Genomic DNA, 16,808 nt, shown 5'->3' with positions numbered 1-16,808 from the left:
TGAGCCCAGGCAGGTATGGGCCAGAGCACAGAGCCCTGCAGCGGGGGGATAGGCCCCTCACTTGGCCCCATGTGCCCCCCTCCTGGCCCCTCCCGCCACAGAGCACACGGGGGTGCAGGCGTCCAACCAGCTTTATTGGGGTGCTCGGACAGGCTGGCTCCAGCGGCAGCAGCAGCTGCAGCGCTACCTGCGGTACCAGATCTTGAGTCGTTTCTCCCTCTTTATCTTGCGCTGTAGTTGTAAGATGCCGTACAGCAGGGCCTCGGCCGTGGGTGGGCAGCCTGGAGGGGGGACCAGCACCTCAGCTGCTGCTGCCCGAGCAGCCTGGGCGGGCAGCTCTCACGGGGCAGGCAGGGCACGGGCCGGGCGCCTCACCTGGCACATAAATGTCCACGGGCACGATGCGGTCGCAGCCCCTCACCACCGAGTATGAGTAGTGGTAATACCCACCGCCATTGGCACAGCTGTGGGGAAGAGGCCGTGAGCGGGTGAGGGCGCCGGCTCACCCCTGCCTGGTCCCTGCCAGGCGCAACCACTCATGAAGTAGGGACAGCTGAGTGTCCAGTGACTGGGGCTGGCCAAGCTCTAGAATGTTTTCCAGTGTTGAAGACGAAGGGCCTGGTCTGTCCACGGGTCGCCGGGAAGGCATGGGGCTCTGGGCTTTGCTAAAAGTGGGGGGACCGGGGACCCCACGCTTGCTCTGTGGACCTGACTGACCCAAAATGTTCACAACAGGTAAAGCCCCAGGGGCGGGAAGTGGGTTCCTGGGCACCAGGGGCCCGAGAGGGGAGGAATCGAGTGATCACTTAAGGGCCAAGGATTCCTCCTGGGGGACCGAATGTTCTGGAACTATCCAGAAGCGATGGCTATACAACCTGTGAGTTTGAAAGCATGAGCTGGATAGCACACGAACTGGGGAGTGGACAGCTCCCAGGGAACAGGGACTCGAGTGTAAGACGGCCGGGGGACTGCAGCAGCAAGCTGGGGGGGTGCTCGCTGGGATCGGCCCACATCGCGCTCACCTGCCCATGGACACGACATAGCGGGGCTCCGGCATCTGGTCGTACACCTGGGAGGAGAGCAGGGCCTGAGGTTGGCACACGGCCGGGGCTGGCCGGGGCAGTGGGAAGGGACGTAGCCCACCTTGCGCAGTGCCGGGGCCATCTTGTTGGTGAGTGTGCCGGCCACGATCATCACGTCGGCCTGGCGCGGGCTGGCGCGGAAGACCACACCGAAGCGATCCATGTCATAGCGTGGCGCCGCCATGTGCATCATTTCCACAGCGCAGCAGGCCAGGCCGAACGTCATGGGCCACAGTGAGCTCTGTGTAGGTGGTTGGGGTCAGGTGCGGCCCTTGTGGGGCTTCACGTGCAAGAGGGTACACCCCCTACTTCCATGGCCGCAACCCCATCACACCTGACTGGGCCTGGTGCCCCTGGCATCCATGCAGCCCCAGCCTGGCCCTCGTAGCATGCCACGGCCCACTGAAACCCTCCAGCTCAGTGCCCCTGGGGGCCACCTGGGACATGCCCCAGGGCAGACCAACCCAGGGGTGGAAGCCTCATGCTTGGCTGTCAATAGGGCATAAGGGGACTCGGCTGTCACAGCCAGGCCAGCAGAGCTCGGTCCCACACAGAGCGAGGCGTCCGGTGATGTTGCATGGCAGTGCCAGGCTCCAGGATCCACTGATGGCAGCCAGAGGGAGGGTCGTGGGATGCTGATGCTGTGGAGCCGTCTCTCGGGGGTGAGGGGCCCTCCAGGAGCCAGGGACGGGGGACACGGCCCGTGGGTGGCGGGTCGCCCAGGCAGAGGGCTGGCCGAGGAGCCCAGGGCAAGTGTGTGAGGCTCACCCGGCGTGCCCAGTTGATGAGGTCGTCCAGCTTGGCCACCACATACTCGCCACGGCTTCGGGGCAGCGCGGGGGGCTTGGGGGCAACAGCTCCTGGCTTGGGCACGGCAGGCTGGGTGCTGGGCAAGGTGGGGTATAGGGTGGGGGGCTGTCAGTATGACCCTGGACCCACAGCAGTGTCTCGGAGTTGCTGGCAAGAAGCGCCCAGCTCAGGTCGGCCAAGGTGGCTGCTCCTGGCTCTGCTGGGCGCCTGCAAGCCTGGGGCCAGGACATGCCAGATGGGGCTGGACAGAGAGCAGAGGACATGGCAGGCCACCCACTGGCTCTCAGGGAGTCCTATTGCAAGGTGTACCCTCCTGCCCCCTGCCACCCATCACCATCCAGCACCAGGCTCACCTGCTTGGGCCCTCCACGGCCACACTCTGCTGGACGCTGCGCACCTGCAGTGCCGCCCCCGTGCCCACCCTGCAGAGCAGACACCCCTGGTCAGCAGCCAGTGGCCCCTGCACCCCCAGGGGACCTCATGCTCCCTGTCCTGTCACCCACTTCCCCAAGTGCATGTCTATGTGAGGCCACCATGCAGGCATTCTCTGGGAACCATGGCTTGGGGGGATAGGCACCCAGCCCTCACATGCCGGCTCCCGGGCAACACAGGGGGTCAGGCCCTCACCCCCTGACCCTGGGCAGCATGGAGGGGTCAGGCCCTCACCTCACCCCTGACCCTGGGCAGCATGGCAGTATGCGGGGTCAGGCCCTCACCCCCTGACCCCGGGCAGCACGGGGAGGTCAGGCCCTTGCCCCCTGACACCGGGCAGCACGGGCTGGGGTCGGCCTGGCCACCCTCCCGACCGCGCGTCCTCTCTGCCCCGCAGGCGGACACTCACCGCAAGCCGAGGGCGCGGACACACGGCAGGCTGGAGGCTGCAGAGAACAATCCCCGGAGTCAGTGCCCAGCCCCGCCGGGGGGACAGCGGCTGGCCCAGCGGCCCCCGAGGACGCCCCGTGTCCGCCCGCGGGGTGACCTCCAGCAGCGCCGGGCGCACGCAGCGCGCGGGGGCCGCGGGCCTGGGCCCTGTGCTTCCTCGGGGCGGGCTCGGGGTGCATGCAGCGGCCTTCCCGCCATCCCCGGCTTCCCCGCCATCCCCGGTCTCTCCGCCATCCCCGCACTCACCCAGCAGCGCCGCCATCTTGGCCTCGGCCTTCAGACAACCTCTCCGGTCCGTCCTCTTGAACGTTCCGGGTAACTGGGACCGTGGCCTAAAAACAGGAAGAAACGCCAACCCAGGGATATGAGGTTCCCAGACGCTTTCGGACTGCACGGTCGCGCACGCGCGGCGGGAGCGCGAGTTCTCCTCTAGAGTTTCTGTCACCGTCTGTTCGTAGAAGCAAAAAGAAACCCAAGCGTCCCTGGGTGGGCTCGAACCACCAACCTTTCGGTTAACAGCCGAACGCGCTAACCGATTGCGCCACAGAGACAACGCTATGGCTACCTGCCTTGAAGAGCCCTACGAGGCATGCGCATCCTGCACAGACCAGACGAACTGCGCTTGCGCGTCGGCGTGCGGCGTGGGGCGGAGTCGGAGCGAGAGCGACCCCTTGCTACCTCGCCGAAATAGCTCAGTTGGGAGAGCGTTAGACTGAAGATCTAAAGGTCCCTGGTTCGATCCCGGGTTTCGGCAAGAGTTTTGGCTCCCTGAGTTCTGACTGTATATGATTACATTCCGGTTTCCAAAACAGGATTCTATGTTTCCAGCCAAAATTACTGTCCTCCCTGCGCTGTTTTTTAATATTAAAAAAACTGAGCTAAAAATGGTGCTAATTATTAAAGGGAACACCAAATTGCAAAAACTAGCAGTCGGCCAGATAGTCTTCAGTTGCCTGCCTGGGGGCCTTGCCGCTGAACCTACCATTAAACGGGCTCGGCCAGCAGGTGGCACTGTCTGCGCACTCCCTCTGCTTCCCTCTGCACCTCAGGATTCCCACAGCCCTGGGGGTGGGGGAGCTTTGTAGAATTTTCCTCAGAAGAAAGCTTATTTGTCTCATAACACTGGGATGCCCTACACCACCATCCTGAGGGGACCCTCGGTGCTGGGGGACCCCGCCTCACTCGCCCCCACCCCATGCGCGTGGGTGGACTTCATGGCATGGTTATCGACCTCCCAGCTGCCTGTGTCGCCCCAGGCAGTCAGCCCAGCCCCGGCAGAGGCCTAGGCCACAGCAGTGCAGTGTAGCCCGGCCGGTAGGCTCGGCTCACGCACCTGCTGGACGGGTGGGGGACAGGTCAGGGAAAGCTCGGGCTCAGGAATCAGGCCCGAGGTGCCGACACCAGGGTGAACAGGGCTGATGGGGGGCTAGAGGAAGTGATCTCAAGGGTGGCTGTGGGCCGCCTGAGGAGCTGAGGGAAGCGGTGAGGGCCTCCTGCTGGCCCCTACATGGTGGCCTGAGCCCCACTGTCCTGTTAAGTGTCCAGGCCAGCGCTAGCCCTGCTGGGAGTTGGGGTGCTCATTGGGCGGTGGACAGCCTGTGTCGCGATGGCCGTGGTCCTGCTCCATAGGGCCGGCTGCCCAAGTACCCAGTCATCTGTAGGAACCAGGGTGGCAGGAAGCGAGAGGTCACCAGAGGGCACAAGGTGGTGCCAGTGGCAGAGGGTCGCTGGGGGAGGCCAGCCAGGCCCCCTCATCTGTGGACGGCAACTTTGCAGGCGACATTGGGCTGTGTCCACGGACACATGTGGTGGTCACACGCAGTGTGTGTGTTCTTGTCAGGGTTGACCCAGATGAGCAGAGAACCCAGTGATGTGAGGAACACGGGGGAGAGGGGGCATGGGTCGGCTGCCAGCGTGTAGGGGTTGCCCTGCTGCACCCGTAGGGGTCACCTGCAGGCCTGTGGGAGGTGTTCAAAGCTCCATGCGCCTCGGCCCATCAGGCTGGCCTCGGGGGAGTGGGGACCCTTGAGGTCTACACACGGTGGTCCCTGCAGGGCTGTGGCGAGGGCGGGTGCAGACGGCTGGCCAGGGTGGGCTGCGGTCTGCTTGGGAGTTCGCCTCACGTCGGAGCCTGCAGATTAACTCGGGCCAACACGGCCCGCAGTGACGGCTCAGAATCAGTAATTGGCCCTCACTTCCACATCCAAGTGTGAACACACGGCCTGTGGGGCTAGGCGCCCACTCCTGGCTCTCCCACCAGGGTCTTCACCGTGCAGGTGCCTGTACCATTACACTGTGACCCCCATGGCAGCCATGGCCGCCACACACACCAGCCCCCAGTGTGCCTGCCTGGGCGGATGGCCAGGACCTTAGCACAGAGCAGACAACATGCAGAAGGGGCTAGAGCCTCACCCGGCTGCACACAGAGCCCCTGGTGCCCCCCCAGCCCACTCCGGGCAGACCGCTGGGAAATGCCCATTCTACAGGTGTCTACACCGGACAGCAGTGGGCACAGCCAACTCGCCTGACCTGGGGGAGCCCCAGTGGGGAGAGAAACACCCAGACTGTGTGTTCAAACCCCCGTTTAATGCAGATACAACAAAGGACACAGAAGAACCGCACGGCACGTCACGACGCACCACATGGTCAGGACGCTCTGCCGCCCCATCATTTGGGAACGGCATCTTTTGGCCCCGCCAGAGGGGCCAGCGCTCGCTCGCTGTGGGCGTCACAGTGTGGTGGCAGGGCTGAGGATGCTGTGGCCGGAGCAGATCCCATGGTGGACCGGCCCCAGGCGGTGTCAGCCCCAGCACACGGCGGGCGCGGCAGCTCCATTTCAGTCACCGACGGCGCCGGTCCCTCTCGGCCAGCAGCTGGTGGTCAAACATCTCCTTCTCCCTTTGGAAGACAGAGGTGCACAGTGGATGCGGGCCCAGTCCCGGGGCTCCCACCCTGCTGGGAGGTAGGGTGCTCATGGGCACTGGCAAACGTGTATGCTGCAGCCTGGGGCGAGCTTTGCAGCAAGGGAACCGGGAGGACAGGGGCTGAGCCGGGTGGAGGAGGGCAGGAGTGCCCGGCAAAGCAGCCAACAGACAGCAGGGGACAAGGTACAAGGGGACAAGCACACGGGGGCGACTCCTGGTCCCACCACCCGACTGCATGCAGCTGTGGAGACAGAACCTGAGGGTGACCAGGGTGACAGGGTGTATCGGGGTGGGCGGGCTCAGTGCAAAGTGGCAGGGGTGAGGCTCTCTGGGGGCAGGGCAGCAGCTGGACGTCCGACCAAGACGACGCCATGACACGGAGTCCGTTGGCACCCAGGAAGAGCTCCCAGCGCGACCCTGAGCGGAGCTCCTGGGACCAAGGCCATGTGCGAAAGCTGTGCCGCAGAGAACGGCCAAGAAGCCGCAGGGGTCGGGGCTCTGCACGCACACGCTCAACACCCTGAGGTGCGGGGACAGACACCAGGGCCCCACATGTCCACGCCCCACCCTGCAGCTGCCGGCGGCCAGCGTTGCCTGCCCACCTGCTCCGTCAGCCCTGTCCTGTGACTCTAGTTGAGTCTTCAGCCTGTCCAGCCCGCCTGGCTGCCAGCAAGGCCTGGCAGCTCGCCCAGAGATGGGATTAGGGGCTCGGGGGGCCAGATCCCAGGGCGGCTAAACATGCCAGCCAGGCAGACATCTTGATCACGGCTGTGTTGTGCCTAACTGGCAGGGCGGGGGGTGGGGGGCAGCCGTGGCCCCCCTGCCTTGCCCCTTTCTCCTCCATCTCGCTCTCACTGGATCCTCGAAGGAGGCCATAGCGGTTGTGGGAGGAGCGCAGTGGCACACTTTGGCCCTGCGACAGGTGGCCCAGGACGAATGTGCTCAGCTCACAGCCAGCAGACAGCACCCACAGGCCCCCTTCCCTGTCCGCGGCTGACCTGTGGAGAGGCCTGGGCCTCTGCTACGCTCTTGGAGGCCAGGAGCGCCCATGAGGTCTCTACGACCTGCTAGCGTACCAACGCTTTTTTCAAGCCTACGCGCCAACCACAGGGCCCACCTGTGTGCTGCGTGTGGTTGTGCCAACCTCTTGCCCCACAGGGCCAGGGCAGTGCCCACGAGCCAGCTGCCTACCGATAGCTGGGCGAGGGTCCCTTGATGTACTTCTCCTCGGCTGTCTTGTAGTCCACGGCGTCCACTGCAGCAATGGCGCAGATGATGGCCTGCGAGGGACACAGTGAGCTGGCCGCACTGCTGCCCACATCCCAGCCAGGACCGGCCGAGTTCCCTGGGCCCCTACGGCAGCACTGCCCAGCTTCCATGGGCCACACTGGAGTATTTGGGGCTGATAGAACACCCGGGGGCAGGAAGGGAGGGCATGCAGGTAGAGCCCTGGGAGCCAGGTACGGCAGAGCCCAGCAGGGCAGGCTCACACCCTCAGGGATGGGCCCAGGGGCAGGGTGCCCACCTCGGGGACGGACACAGGGGTAGAGCGCTCACCTCAGGCAGAAGTACGTCGAGGATGAAGCGGACCCTGTCGCCGTTGGTCCGGGCCAGCGCCTCGCTGCCCGCCTCTTGGCACACGCCCTGCAGGTAGGCCACCACACAGTCCAGCTGGCCCTCGTCCTCCAGATAGGTCTCCATGCAGGTGGCGTGCTGGCCCGAGCTCATGAAGCTGCGCAGCCACCGCGACGGCCTCCGGCTCTTGAGTACGGCCCGCAGGTGGCTCTCGGCGCCCTTGGCCTTCACGATGTATTCCACCAGCTTCTGGTTGGCACGGTCACGGGCGGCCCGCGAGCGGTCGGGGAGCATCTTCCGGCAGAGTGGCCTCCGCCCGGACGGGCTCGTATCCACAGGCTCCTCAGCGCCTCCCTTGCTCAGCAGGGGAAACTTGGTCCCTAACGCATCCTGTCGGATGGACTTCCGCACGGGGTAACCTACAACACAGGCGCTGGTCATCAGGGGTTGGGGGTCCACACAGACTTCTGGGGCATCGTCCCCGAACCCACAGGCACCCAGGGCACGCACTTATATCTGCAGCGTAGTACTCCAGGAAGGAGCCAGCGAAGGAACCACAGCCTGCAGACAGAGAGGGGACAGAGGGGCACTGGGGCCAGCAGGTCACAGCCAGCCACTCCCCTGGGGCTCCCAGACGCCAGGCCAGCCCGGCACACTAGCCCCAGGAGGAGCTCCTGGTCCCTGGCTCCAGCCTGGCGCAGCCTCAGCTGTTGTCTCCCAGCAGGTGCAAGTGCCGGCCCTGCCGGCCCCTCTAGTCAAGGGCACCAAGTCCACGCCATTTTCTGCAGTCCCAGTGGCCGAGGTGGGAACTCAGGAACTCTCCATGGAAGGTAGGGGCTCCACCCCAAGGGCTTCAGCTTGGCCCATGCCCTCCAGCCCGGCCTCACCCTCTGCTCAGCCCCTGGCCCTGGAGCGAGGGCCCCTCACGCACCTAAGCGGACCCGGTAGTCGGTGATGAGGGAGACGCACCAGCCGATGGCCTGGTCGAAGTCCTCCTTGGCTTTGTTCTAGAGAATCCACAGTAGACATCAGGGGTGCCCGGGCACTGGGCCGGCAGCCCAAGCAGTGGCCAGGACAAACACCCCCATGGGACAGTGCCTCTCTCCTGGAGGCCAGTGGCCCAGGGGAGGCCCTCTCACAGCCACTGCCGGCCACTGAGAAGTGGCCCCTTGCATGCCCTGTGGGTCCTGAAGGTAACACCACCAGCGACTCCAGACTCGGGGCAGGTGGCACTTTGTACATGGATTGGCTTGGGTCAGCCCCTTGTTCCAGGGTACGATGAAGAGTTGTGGGGGGCCAGCTGTGCTCGGGGCACTGGGCGTGCACCTGGCCACACAGTCATAGCGACCCCAGTGGGCAGCCAGCAGAGGGACCATCCACATACCAGCAGCGCCTGCTTCTCCTTGCAGTCAAAGTGCTTCAGTCTTTTCAGTGACACCGTGATGCTGGGGGACAGAGGACAGGGACAGAGGACAGGGGACAGAGGACAGGGGACAGGAGAGCAGTCACACGGGCTCCAAGTGTCGGCTGCATGCCTCCCCCCCGCATCGGACAAGCCTGGCACTAGCTGTTCGCGGGAGCCGCCCAGCCCCAGCCGACAGACCGGAGCAGAGTGTCAAGCCACACAGTCCTGTCCCCCCAAGAGGCAGCCCAGAGACCCCAGGAACAGCAAGCATCTTGTGGGGGATACAGAGCCCGCTGTCACCAGTGGGTAATGCTCACGTGCCCTCTCAACCCCACAGCCACAGCCCTGGGGAGTGACAACCACCCAGAGGACGGGTCAGTTGGCTTGGCTGCAAGTCTCTCAGGTGAGCAGGGACCCCTGAGGACCGAGCTCTGCCGGGGACGGGACTGGGGCTGCCTCGGGGCCCTGCCACCCCAGGAAGGAGGGTGGCATTACCCTCGGCCTTTGGGGTTCATGTCTCCTTCGATGAAGAGCACGCTGGCTTTCCTGTCCCTCCGCCTGACGCTTTTCACCTGCCGGCAGGGGCGGGCCATCAGGGAGGAAGTGTCTGTCCTCACCACCTCCCTGCACCCAGTCCGCAGGCTGACCACCAGGAAACTGGCACGGCTGGCCCCGGCGTCACTCCACATGGGCTGGGAAGGATTGATGTCCACCACCCAAATCCCTCTTTTGGGCTGGGCAGTTTCACCCCGCACTCGGGCACAGGGGCGGGGGTTGCGGTGCAGCAGAGCGTAGGCCACAGGAACCCAACCCACACCAGCAGCCCTCACCCACAGGGAGGTCAGGGGCCCTCAGGTGCCTCTCCTGGCCCAGTGGCCATCCAGCCTGGCAGGGACCCAGGGGGCTGATGCGGCCAAGCTCCGGGCACACAGCTGCACCGGCACTGGGTGGGCGACTTGCCCACCCCAGGGACACCGTCGGTCACACACAGGAGGTGACCCTGACAACACCCTGGCCTGGGAGCTCCCCAACTGCATCACGAGCAAAGGCAGCGCGTGTCTCCAGCCCAGCACCCCCAGTGGTGGCAAGGTAGTAAGCACAGCTCCCTGGGGCAGCCCACCCAGCCCGGCCACCACGGGACCACCCCCTGGGAGCAGGCAGGGTGGGGGCGGCCACTCTTACCACCGCCGGCCAGAATGGGTATTTCTGGTATTTAAGCCAGACCAACATTCCCACTTCAAAGGAGCTTGGTTCTAGAATTTAAACAAAACAAAACAAAAAAACCAAACACAAAGAATAGGTAAGCAAGGCACCCAGCGAGCTGCACGAGACGATCCCTGGTGGCAGCGTGGACCAACACAGGTGGAAATCTCTCCACAGACGGGGAGTCTCGGAAGGGAGAGTCGTGACCCAGGCCAGCAGCCAGGCCACGCAGCCGAAGGACAATGGCTCGGTACTGGCGCATCCCACCTGAAGCATCCACTCGTCTTCCTGCAAGCCACTTCCGACCCAGCCCCTGCTGGGGCAGCCAGCCAGGCAGGGGCGAGGCCCCAGGCCCACAGCCCCGCGTGGGAGCCCCACACAGAGCTCCCAGCACCTGCTGCCTGGCCCAGCTTTGGCCACTGTGCAGCCACCAGGCAAGAGTAATCTGCCCCTCTCTGTTACTATGCCTTGCAGACAAACAGACAAATCCTTTCCGAAAAATTGATTAAAACTAAAACAAAAGCCAGCAGTGAGGTTTGGCGTTGGTCTGCGGCCACAGACATCCCATCCTGCGACAGGGGCTGCGACAAGCCATCCTGCAGAGGAGCGGGGCGCTGGCTGCTGCCACCATGCACCCTCATGCTGCAAGAAGCCACTGGGATACACAAGTCACTCATGACCACTACACAACAATGACAGGATGTGCCAAAAGATCCCAGAGCAAGAATTTTCATAATTTAGATTAAAAACAAAAATCAACCACCAAGGGCGACATAAAAGGCTCTAACAGCAGGGAGAATTCTGGCCGACTCCAAGGTCGCCCCCATCACCAGTGTCACAGTCACATGGTAGAGAAGCTCACAGCCCACCAACAGGGGTTGGCAGGAGGGTCCCAAGGACAATGTGGGCAGGGATAGGGCCCGCGGGGACAAGCCAGGCATCCAGCAAGCCCCACAGGGACAGAAGGCGCCGGGCATTCACGGGCAGCACAGAGGCCCTGGCCAGACAGATTGGACACACATTACCAACGGGGCCCACGGTGCCCAGTGAGGGGCACGGGAAGGGCAGGGATACTGCTCTCTGGATTGGTGAGCAAGACGCTGTGTCAGCCCAGCCACCCCACGCAGGGATGAGGCAACAGCGTGGAAAAGGAACAGGCTGAGCTCCAGGGGAACAACCCCAATCACCACGGCTCAAATAGCGCTCACGCAGCCCACGTGGAGAACTCACGTAGCCCATGTGGAGGGCGGCACACATGCAGGTGAGCCACTCCCGGGGCGGGCCGAGCCCCCAGGCTCCCGTGGGCCATCCTGTGTCTAGTTCTCCTGTGCCAGACGCCACTTGAAACACAAAAGGCCTGACCAGGGCGAGTGGGAGACGGAGCCCTCCCTGGGCGCTGCAACTTTGGGTCCTGGGTCCCTTCAGACATCCATGGAGGCCGGATGCAGCCTGGCCCGAGACTGGCAACAAAGCCCACCTGCTCCCGCAGCTTCCTCCGGGAGCTTCTGCACGGGCCGGGCCAGGCAGCCTCCCGGCCTTGTACCACTGCCTCTGGCCCGCCTCCCCTGGCCGGGTGCATGGGCCCAGCCCCACCTCCTCACCATGAAACAGGAGAATTCTGGGCGGCTCCTCTTCCTCGTCCTCATCTTCATCCTCCATGATGGAGATGGAGCCAACGGGATTAAACTCCACAGACTCTTCCGAGGGTGGAGGGTCTATGACGGGGGGCAGGGGGAGGAGAGCAGGCGGTCACCACCACGGCTGAGCAACCCATGGTCCCTGCCCGACGCCTGCAGGTATGGGACCACCTGCAGGGATGAGCAGTGGAGCCAGGCAGCCTTGCACACTGCCAGAGCCGAGCAGCGTAACTGCCCAGCACAGCTTGGGAGCAGCAGGAACATGAGCTAGAGAATGGGCAGGTGGGAGGCTGCAGGGCTCCCGGACGGGGCTCCTTTGTCCAACCAGGGCTGTGCAGTCCACACAACCATCCGCCACCCCAGGAGCCGGATCCACACGGCCAGCTCAGAGCAGCTGCAGGGGGGCCGGCGGGCGGCTGTCCTAACCCCTGACTGGGCTTCAAAGCAGATGAGGCCCCAGGGTCAGTGTGGGAACGACTATGGTTGCGGCGGCAAACCCCCGGGGCTCCACCCACACACAAATCCTCACAAAGCCAGGGGCTCCCGCCACTCAGCATCACTCAGAGCCTTGCCCAGGCCAGGGGGTGTCGGGTGCTTCCCAAAGGTAATGAAAGTATTAGCCCTTGGGCGGGCAGAGCGGACAATCCCACCGGCTCCCTGCTCCTACAAAACACCGACGTGAACATCCGAGAGCCGCTGCCTGCTACCTGGTGAGCAGGGCAAGCAGGACAAGGCAACCTTGGTGCACCAAGACCCAGCACTCGCCTCCCCACCACTGAGCACCAAGCCCCCGGAACCCCTACCTTCCTCCGGCCGCTCGTTGGCCCCGACATGAGGAGTGCTGGTCATGTCTGTGGATGCGCTGGGCTGGGGCAGGCTGTCCTGCAGTACAGCCAATCTCTGGGGCGGCCGTGCCCGGCCATGCCGCGTGCTGTGTAGACACAGCCTCTTGGTCCGGGGCTCATCTGCCCCTGGACGCTCCAGAGCTGGGAGTGTCGTAAGGCTGCCTGATGGGAGGCCCGGGTCGTGGCCCTCGGCCTTGGCACATGGATCCTCCTCCTTCACCAGGCAGGGCGGGGCCGGAGCTGCCCAACTGCCCTCAAAGGATGAGGGCACCTTGTGGCATGTGCCGGACTTGGGCACTGAATTCCTGCCTGTCCTGGTGGCCATGGCCTGGTTTCCAAAGGAAGGGTTGTTTTTGGAGGAGTCGCCGGCAGGCAGCACCCTAGGGACCTCATGCTGCCTGGGGTCCACTTGGCACTCGGGGTCCTCTTCGGGTCCAGGTTGCTCTTCTTGGATACGCTGTCTCCTCCTGCTGCCCAGGCCGGAGCTGCCTGGCACGGGTCCCTGGAGCCGGGAGCAGGGGTCGGCCTCGCCTTGGCTCAAGCACGAGTTCCCATCCAGCACGTCCAAAGCCACGCGGAGTGACCGCCTGTAGGTCAGCTCTTCCAGGGCAGCCGTGGGAGGGTCGCTCTGGGAGGCTGCAGGGACAGGGCACGCGGTCCGTCATGCAGGGACTCTGGACCTTAAAGAAGCACACGCGGGGTGGTACGTCCGCCCCCACCACAAGATCACAGCCCCCCAAAGAACTCCTAGTGATCACAACCCAACTGGCTGAAAAGTCACCAAACAATACCGTGGGCGAAATGTATTCACGTGTTTTGCAAATCCTCTCCCAGCCGGGGCACTTCAGATTCAATCAGGGTCAGTAAAACCCAGCACCCGTGACATGAAAGCCTGCGCGGGGGCCTGCACTGGGGTGGGGGCCAGGCCGAGGCCCAGGCATGAGGGGCACCCCCACTTCGTGGCAAGGGCATTTCAAAGCCGGCCCCGCGCGCCATGGTCCTCTCCGCTGCGGCCCAGCCCCCCCTCCGCCACAGTTTTATTTATTCATTCCGACATACAGACACGGCGCTATTTATTTGAACAAGAACGATGGAGGCAATATCGCACTCAGCGGGCATAATACCTCCATCAAAACAGTGTTTTCCCCTCTGTTTAATATTAAAGACACCCACAGGTAACCAGCCCCCAACGCGGTCTGCACCCACAATGAGGACACCTTGAGGGGGCCGGGCGACAGGTCTCTCTGCCTGGAACAATGGGAGAGCCGATCGCACCCTTGGGATGCCATCCCAGGGCCCCCTAGGCAGGCCCCTGGGGAGCACAACTCCCCACAAATGGAATCGACACTCCACCAGAAAGGACAACACAAATTCCGTGTGTGTGAGAGCACGTGTGACCATCCCGGCCATGTTTAGTGTGTGTGTGTGTGTGTGACCGTCCTGACTCAGCCGTGTGTGTGTGTGTGTGAGACCGTCCTGACTCAGTCGTGTGTGTGTGTGTGACCACCTTGACTCAACCATGTGTATGTGTGTGTGCACGCGCGTGTGACTGTCCTGGCTGAGCCATGCTTGGTTGTGTGTGCGTGTGTGTGTGTGAGAATGCCCTGACTAAGCCATGTTGCCATGTGTGTGTGTGTGTGCGCGCATGAGCATGCGTGTGCAGCCCTGGCTTGGCTGGCTTCACACAACATTCTGCCCAGCTGTGACACACAGCGGCAGGGTCCTGAGCCGAACGCCCACGAGGGGAGGCACGCAGTCCCCCTGCTGTCCCCAGGGGCCCCGGGGTCCCCCTGGGCCCGGCTCTGGAATTCCAAGCACACAACGGGCGGTTCTTCTAACCCTAGGCCCACACAGGAAGAGCTGCGTGGCCATAGGACATCATGGACAGTACAGAGGGAAGGAGATGAGCGGCCCTTCCGTCCCTCCCCCACCTTGTGGGAGTACGACCCTGAGCCCCCACCCCACCCTGCTCCCCATCACTGACCACACGGGAGGCATCCAGAGCGGCACCGCTTCAAGGGCGGACACACAGCTTTAAGCAGGCAGGTGCGTTGCCCCACGCCACACCATGGGGAGATGCGGGTGCACCTGGGGTCCTACCTCCTCTTGGGGGGGGCTCCTCGGAACCTGGGGGCCTCTTACCCAGCAGGGACGCGATTTCTTCGATCCGTGACTTCTGCAGGATTTCCACCTCCGTGCTCCTCACGGTGACCCTGCAAACACAGATGTTTGTTGCTCGCTGCCTGCCGCCCGCAGCCCGCTGCAGGCCAGTGCCGCCAAGGCACTGTCAAAGGTGCTTTTCTCCACATGACAGAAGAATTCGGTCCGTTCTCCTCCTCAGCCTGCCACTGAGCCCCCACGTCCCGGCTGGCCAAGCAGGAATGCCCATGCCGGAGGTGAGAGGCGGTCAGGACTCTGGGGAAAGGACCTTTCTGGTTTTATTTCTTCCTTTTAAGACTGGGAAGGCTGGCTGGATTTAAGAGTCAAAATGAATTCCAATTTTGACTTTTAGGAAGCAAATCCTACTTTCCACTGCACAAATAACTCCTCTGTTAGATTCCCAAAGAAGATGATAATGTCGTTAAAAGCTGTTTATGGCTCAGCAGGTATATTGTGGTCTAAAAGCATGGTACTTTCCTTTTCAATTACCTCCCTGTTGAACGCGGGGAGAGGGCAGGGGGTTGGGGGGGGCGCCTGGAGTAGGGGAGCCCGTTAGCCAGCCGTTTCCAGCCTGAGCAGCGAGGGCAGGAGTGAGCTGCAGCGTGGTGAGTGGCAGGTGTCACGGCCGGATGGGCCTGTCTCACGGGTGTGTGCACATCCCCCCAGGGCCAGCAGGAGATGGCCTCCCACTCCGGACCCCAAAAGGCAGCCAACCTCAGAGCAACGCATGCTCGCTCAGTCCTGTCCATGGGAATCAGACACCCCGGCAGGGCTTTCCGCTGCCCAAAGGGATCCCCAAAACCATATCAGCTGCGGGCCTTGGCTGGTCATCACGAGAACGGCTGATAGCCCGTAACAACTGCCCTACTGGCCTCGCTTTGGTAGAACAAAGATCAGGCATCCCATACAGGAAAATAAGCAAACAAAAACCACCACACTTAACTTTTCCTCCAGGGAGAGGATCTGCACGTCCAGAAAGAATTCCTTTTTTCTCTTATTTTTTGTTGCCCTCTCAGTTTGGGCCAAAACCTATATTAAAAACAGAAACAGTAAGGACGGTGGAACAGAAATGACCTGACGACGCAGATACCAGCAAGCGAGCCCGTTGGCTGACAGGTGCAGGATCATGGGGAACTGAGACATGGGCCCACGGCTGTGACCGATTGCCCACCCGCCCGCCCGCCTGCCTGCCCGGGGCTACAGTCAGCCGGCGTCCACACCGCCTCTGCCACCGCCAGTCCCGGCCATCGCTGATAGAGACTTTACTTGTCAGCCCCCAGTCACTCCTAATTCGTACAATTACACAAGACGGCGCTGTCACCTTGGCCGGCCACAGCCGCTGCTCCCATTTGCAAAGGACGAATTTGGCATCCATCATCTTGTCGCACACATGTGACTGGCGCAGGCGGCACGAGAGAGAGAGAGAGAGAGAGAGAGAGAGAGAGGAGTGCCCTGCAACACAGCAGGCACGCGCTTCAGGAAACTGCTGGCTGCCTCTTCCTTCCTGGCAGCCGACACCCACTGGGGGCTGCAAGCAAAAATTGTCCCTAGTGGGGGGAGGAAGGCCCCCACCCACCTGTGCGCACCCCAGATAGGCAGGCCATTGGTGGCCTGGGCACCCAGACCGGCGCTGCCCGCGGCCTTGTTCTGTCCAGATGCTTTCTAAAAAGGCTAGCAATTCAATCATGCTTGGTGGGAGGGCCCGGCACCTGGCATCCGCTTGCCCCTATCCGGGGTGAAGCACTGAGTTGGGGGCACAGCAGACACCCTAGCACAGGAGGAAAGTGGCCAATCCCCTCTCTCTCTCTCTCTCTCTCTCTCTCTCTCTCTTTCTCCCCCTCCCTCCTGGGGCTCCCATGGCCCTGGAAGGACAGAGACAGCTGCAGAGAGCCCATTGCATGCACGCCTGCTGAAGGTAATAGGAGGTGCCAAGGGGAAGGGGAGGCTCCAAGCCGGACACAGGTGAGGAACTCAGGTAGCCCAGCGGGGGATGGGACCTGCGCCCGTAGCCAGGGAAGATGTATGTCCGATGGCGGGGGTCCCTCCGCTCCACCCCGAGAGGGGAAGCAGAGGAGGAACGGATGGGGGAGGGGGGCTCCAGCAGGACTGGAGGTTCAGGAAGCGGGGTCGCTGCTTCTCGGCCTTGCGGTGGGAGAGGAAGATCCGTCCGGGCCAAAGGGACGAGGGGAGCGCGCCCGGGGCCGCCCCTTACCCCTCGCCCGGTCCGCCAGACCCCACCGGGGGGCCACCGGGGACCCACCGCCCGGCACGGCGGCGCTGCGGCC

The 16,808-nt window shown here is 63.3% G+C and overlaps 2 protein-coding genes and 2 non-coding genes across 4 annotated transcripts; 1 reads left to right on the top strand and 3 right to left on the bottom strand.

Moving 5' to 3' along the window:
• Positions 1-113: 113 nt before the first annotated feature.
• Positions 114-3,174, bottom strand: NDUFS7 (NADH:ubiquinone oxidoreductase core subunit S7). Its single transcript, XM_058658117.1, has 8 exons — positions 3,021-3,174; positions 2,734-2,770; positions 2,246-2,314; positions 1,851-1,968; positions 1,144-1,323; positions 1,023-1,069; positions 376-464; positions 114-281 (listed from the first exon to the last, which is right to left on the bottom strand). The coding sequence occupies exons 1-8, from the start codon at positions 3,034-3,036 to the stop codon at positions 184-186; spliced, it is 654 nt and encodes a 217-aa protein (XP_058514100.1). The 5' UTR covers positions 3,037-3,174; the 3' UTR covers positions 114-183.
• A 77-nt stretch (positions 3,175-3,251) lies between these two features.
• On the bottom strand, positions 3,252-3,325 carry TRNAN-GUU (transfer RNA asparagine (anticodon GUU)). The gene has a single exon. It is a non-coding gene; the product is annotated as a tRNA-Asn (tRNA).
• Positions 3,326-3,455: 130 nt separating this feature from the next.
• Positions 3,456-3,528, top strand: TRNAF-GAA (transfer RNA phenylalanine (anticodon GAA)). Its single transcript has one exon. It is a non-coding gene; the product is annotated as a tRNA-Phe (tRNA).
• A 1,811-nt stretch (positions 3,529-5,339) lies between these two features.
• On the bottom strand, positions 5,340-15,927 carry PWWP3A (PWWP domain containing 3A, DNA repair factor). Its single transcript, XM_004595915.2, has 13 exons — positions 15,845-15,927; positions 15,467-15,552; positions 14,506-14,576; positions 12,322-12,999; positions 11,483-11,596; positions 9,861-9,931; positions 9,174-9,250; positions 8,658-8,718; positions 8,205-8,280; positions 7,784-7,834; positions 7,256-7,692; positions 6,890-6,978; positions 5,340-5,672 (listed from the first exon to the last, which is right to left on the bottom strand). The coding sequence occupies exons 1-13, from the start codon at positions 15,899-15,901 to the stop codon at positions 5,615-5,617; spliced, it is 1,926 nt and encodes a 641-aa protein (XP_004595972.2). The 5' UTR covers positions 15,902-15,927; the 3' UTR covers positions 5,340-5,614.
• Between the last annotated feature and the right edge of the window lie 881 nt (positions 15,928-16,808).

This window comes from Ochotona princeps, chromosome 33 (assembly GCF_030435755.1).
Source record: "Ochotona princeps isolate mOchPri1 chromosome 33, mOchPri1.hap1, whole genome shotgun sequence".
NCBI classification, from domain to species: domain Eukaryota; kingdom Metazoa; phylum Chordata; class Mammalia; order Lagomorpha; family Ochotonidae; genus Ochotona; species Ochotona princeps.
Note: the sequence above shows the minus strand (reverse complement) of the source record. Positions and strands in the feature narration are given on the sequence as shown.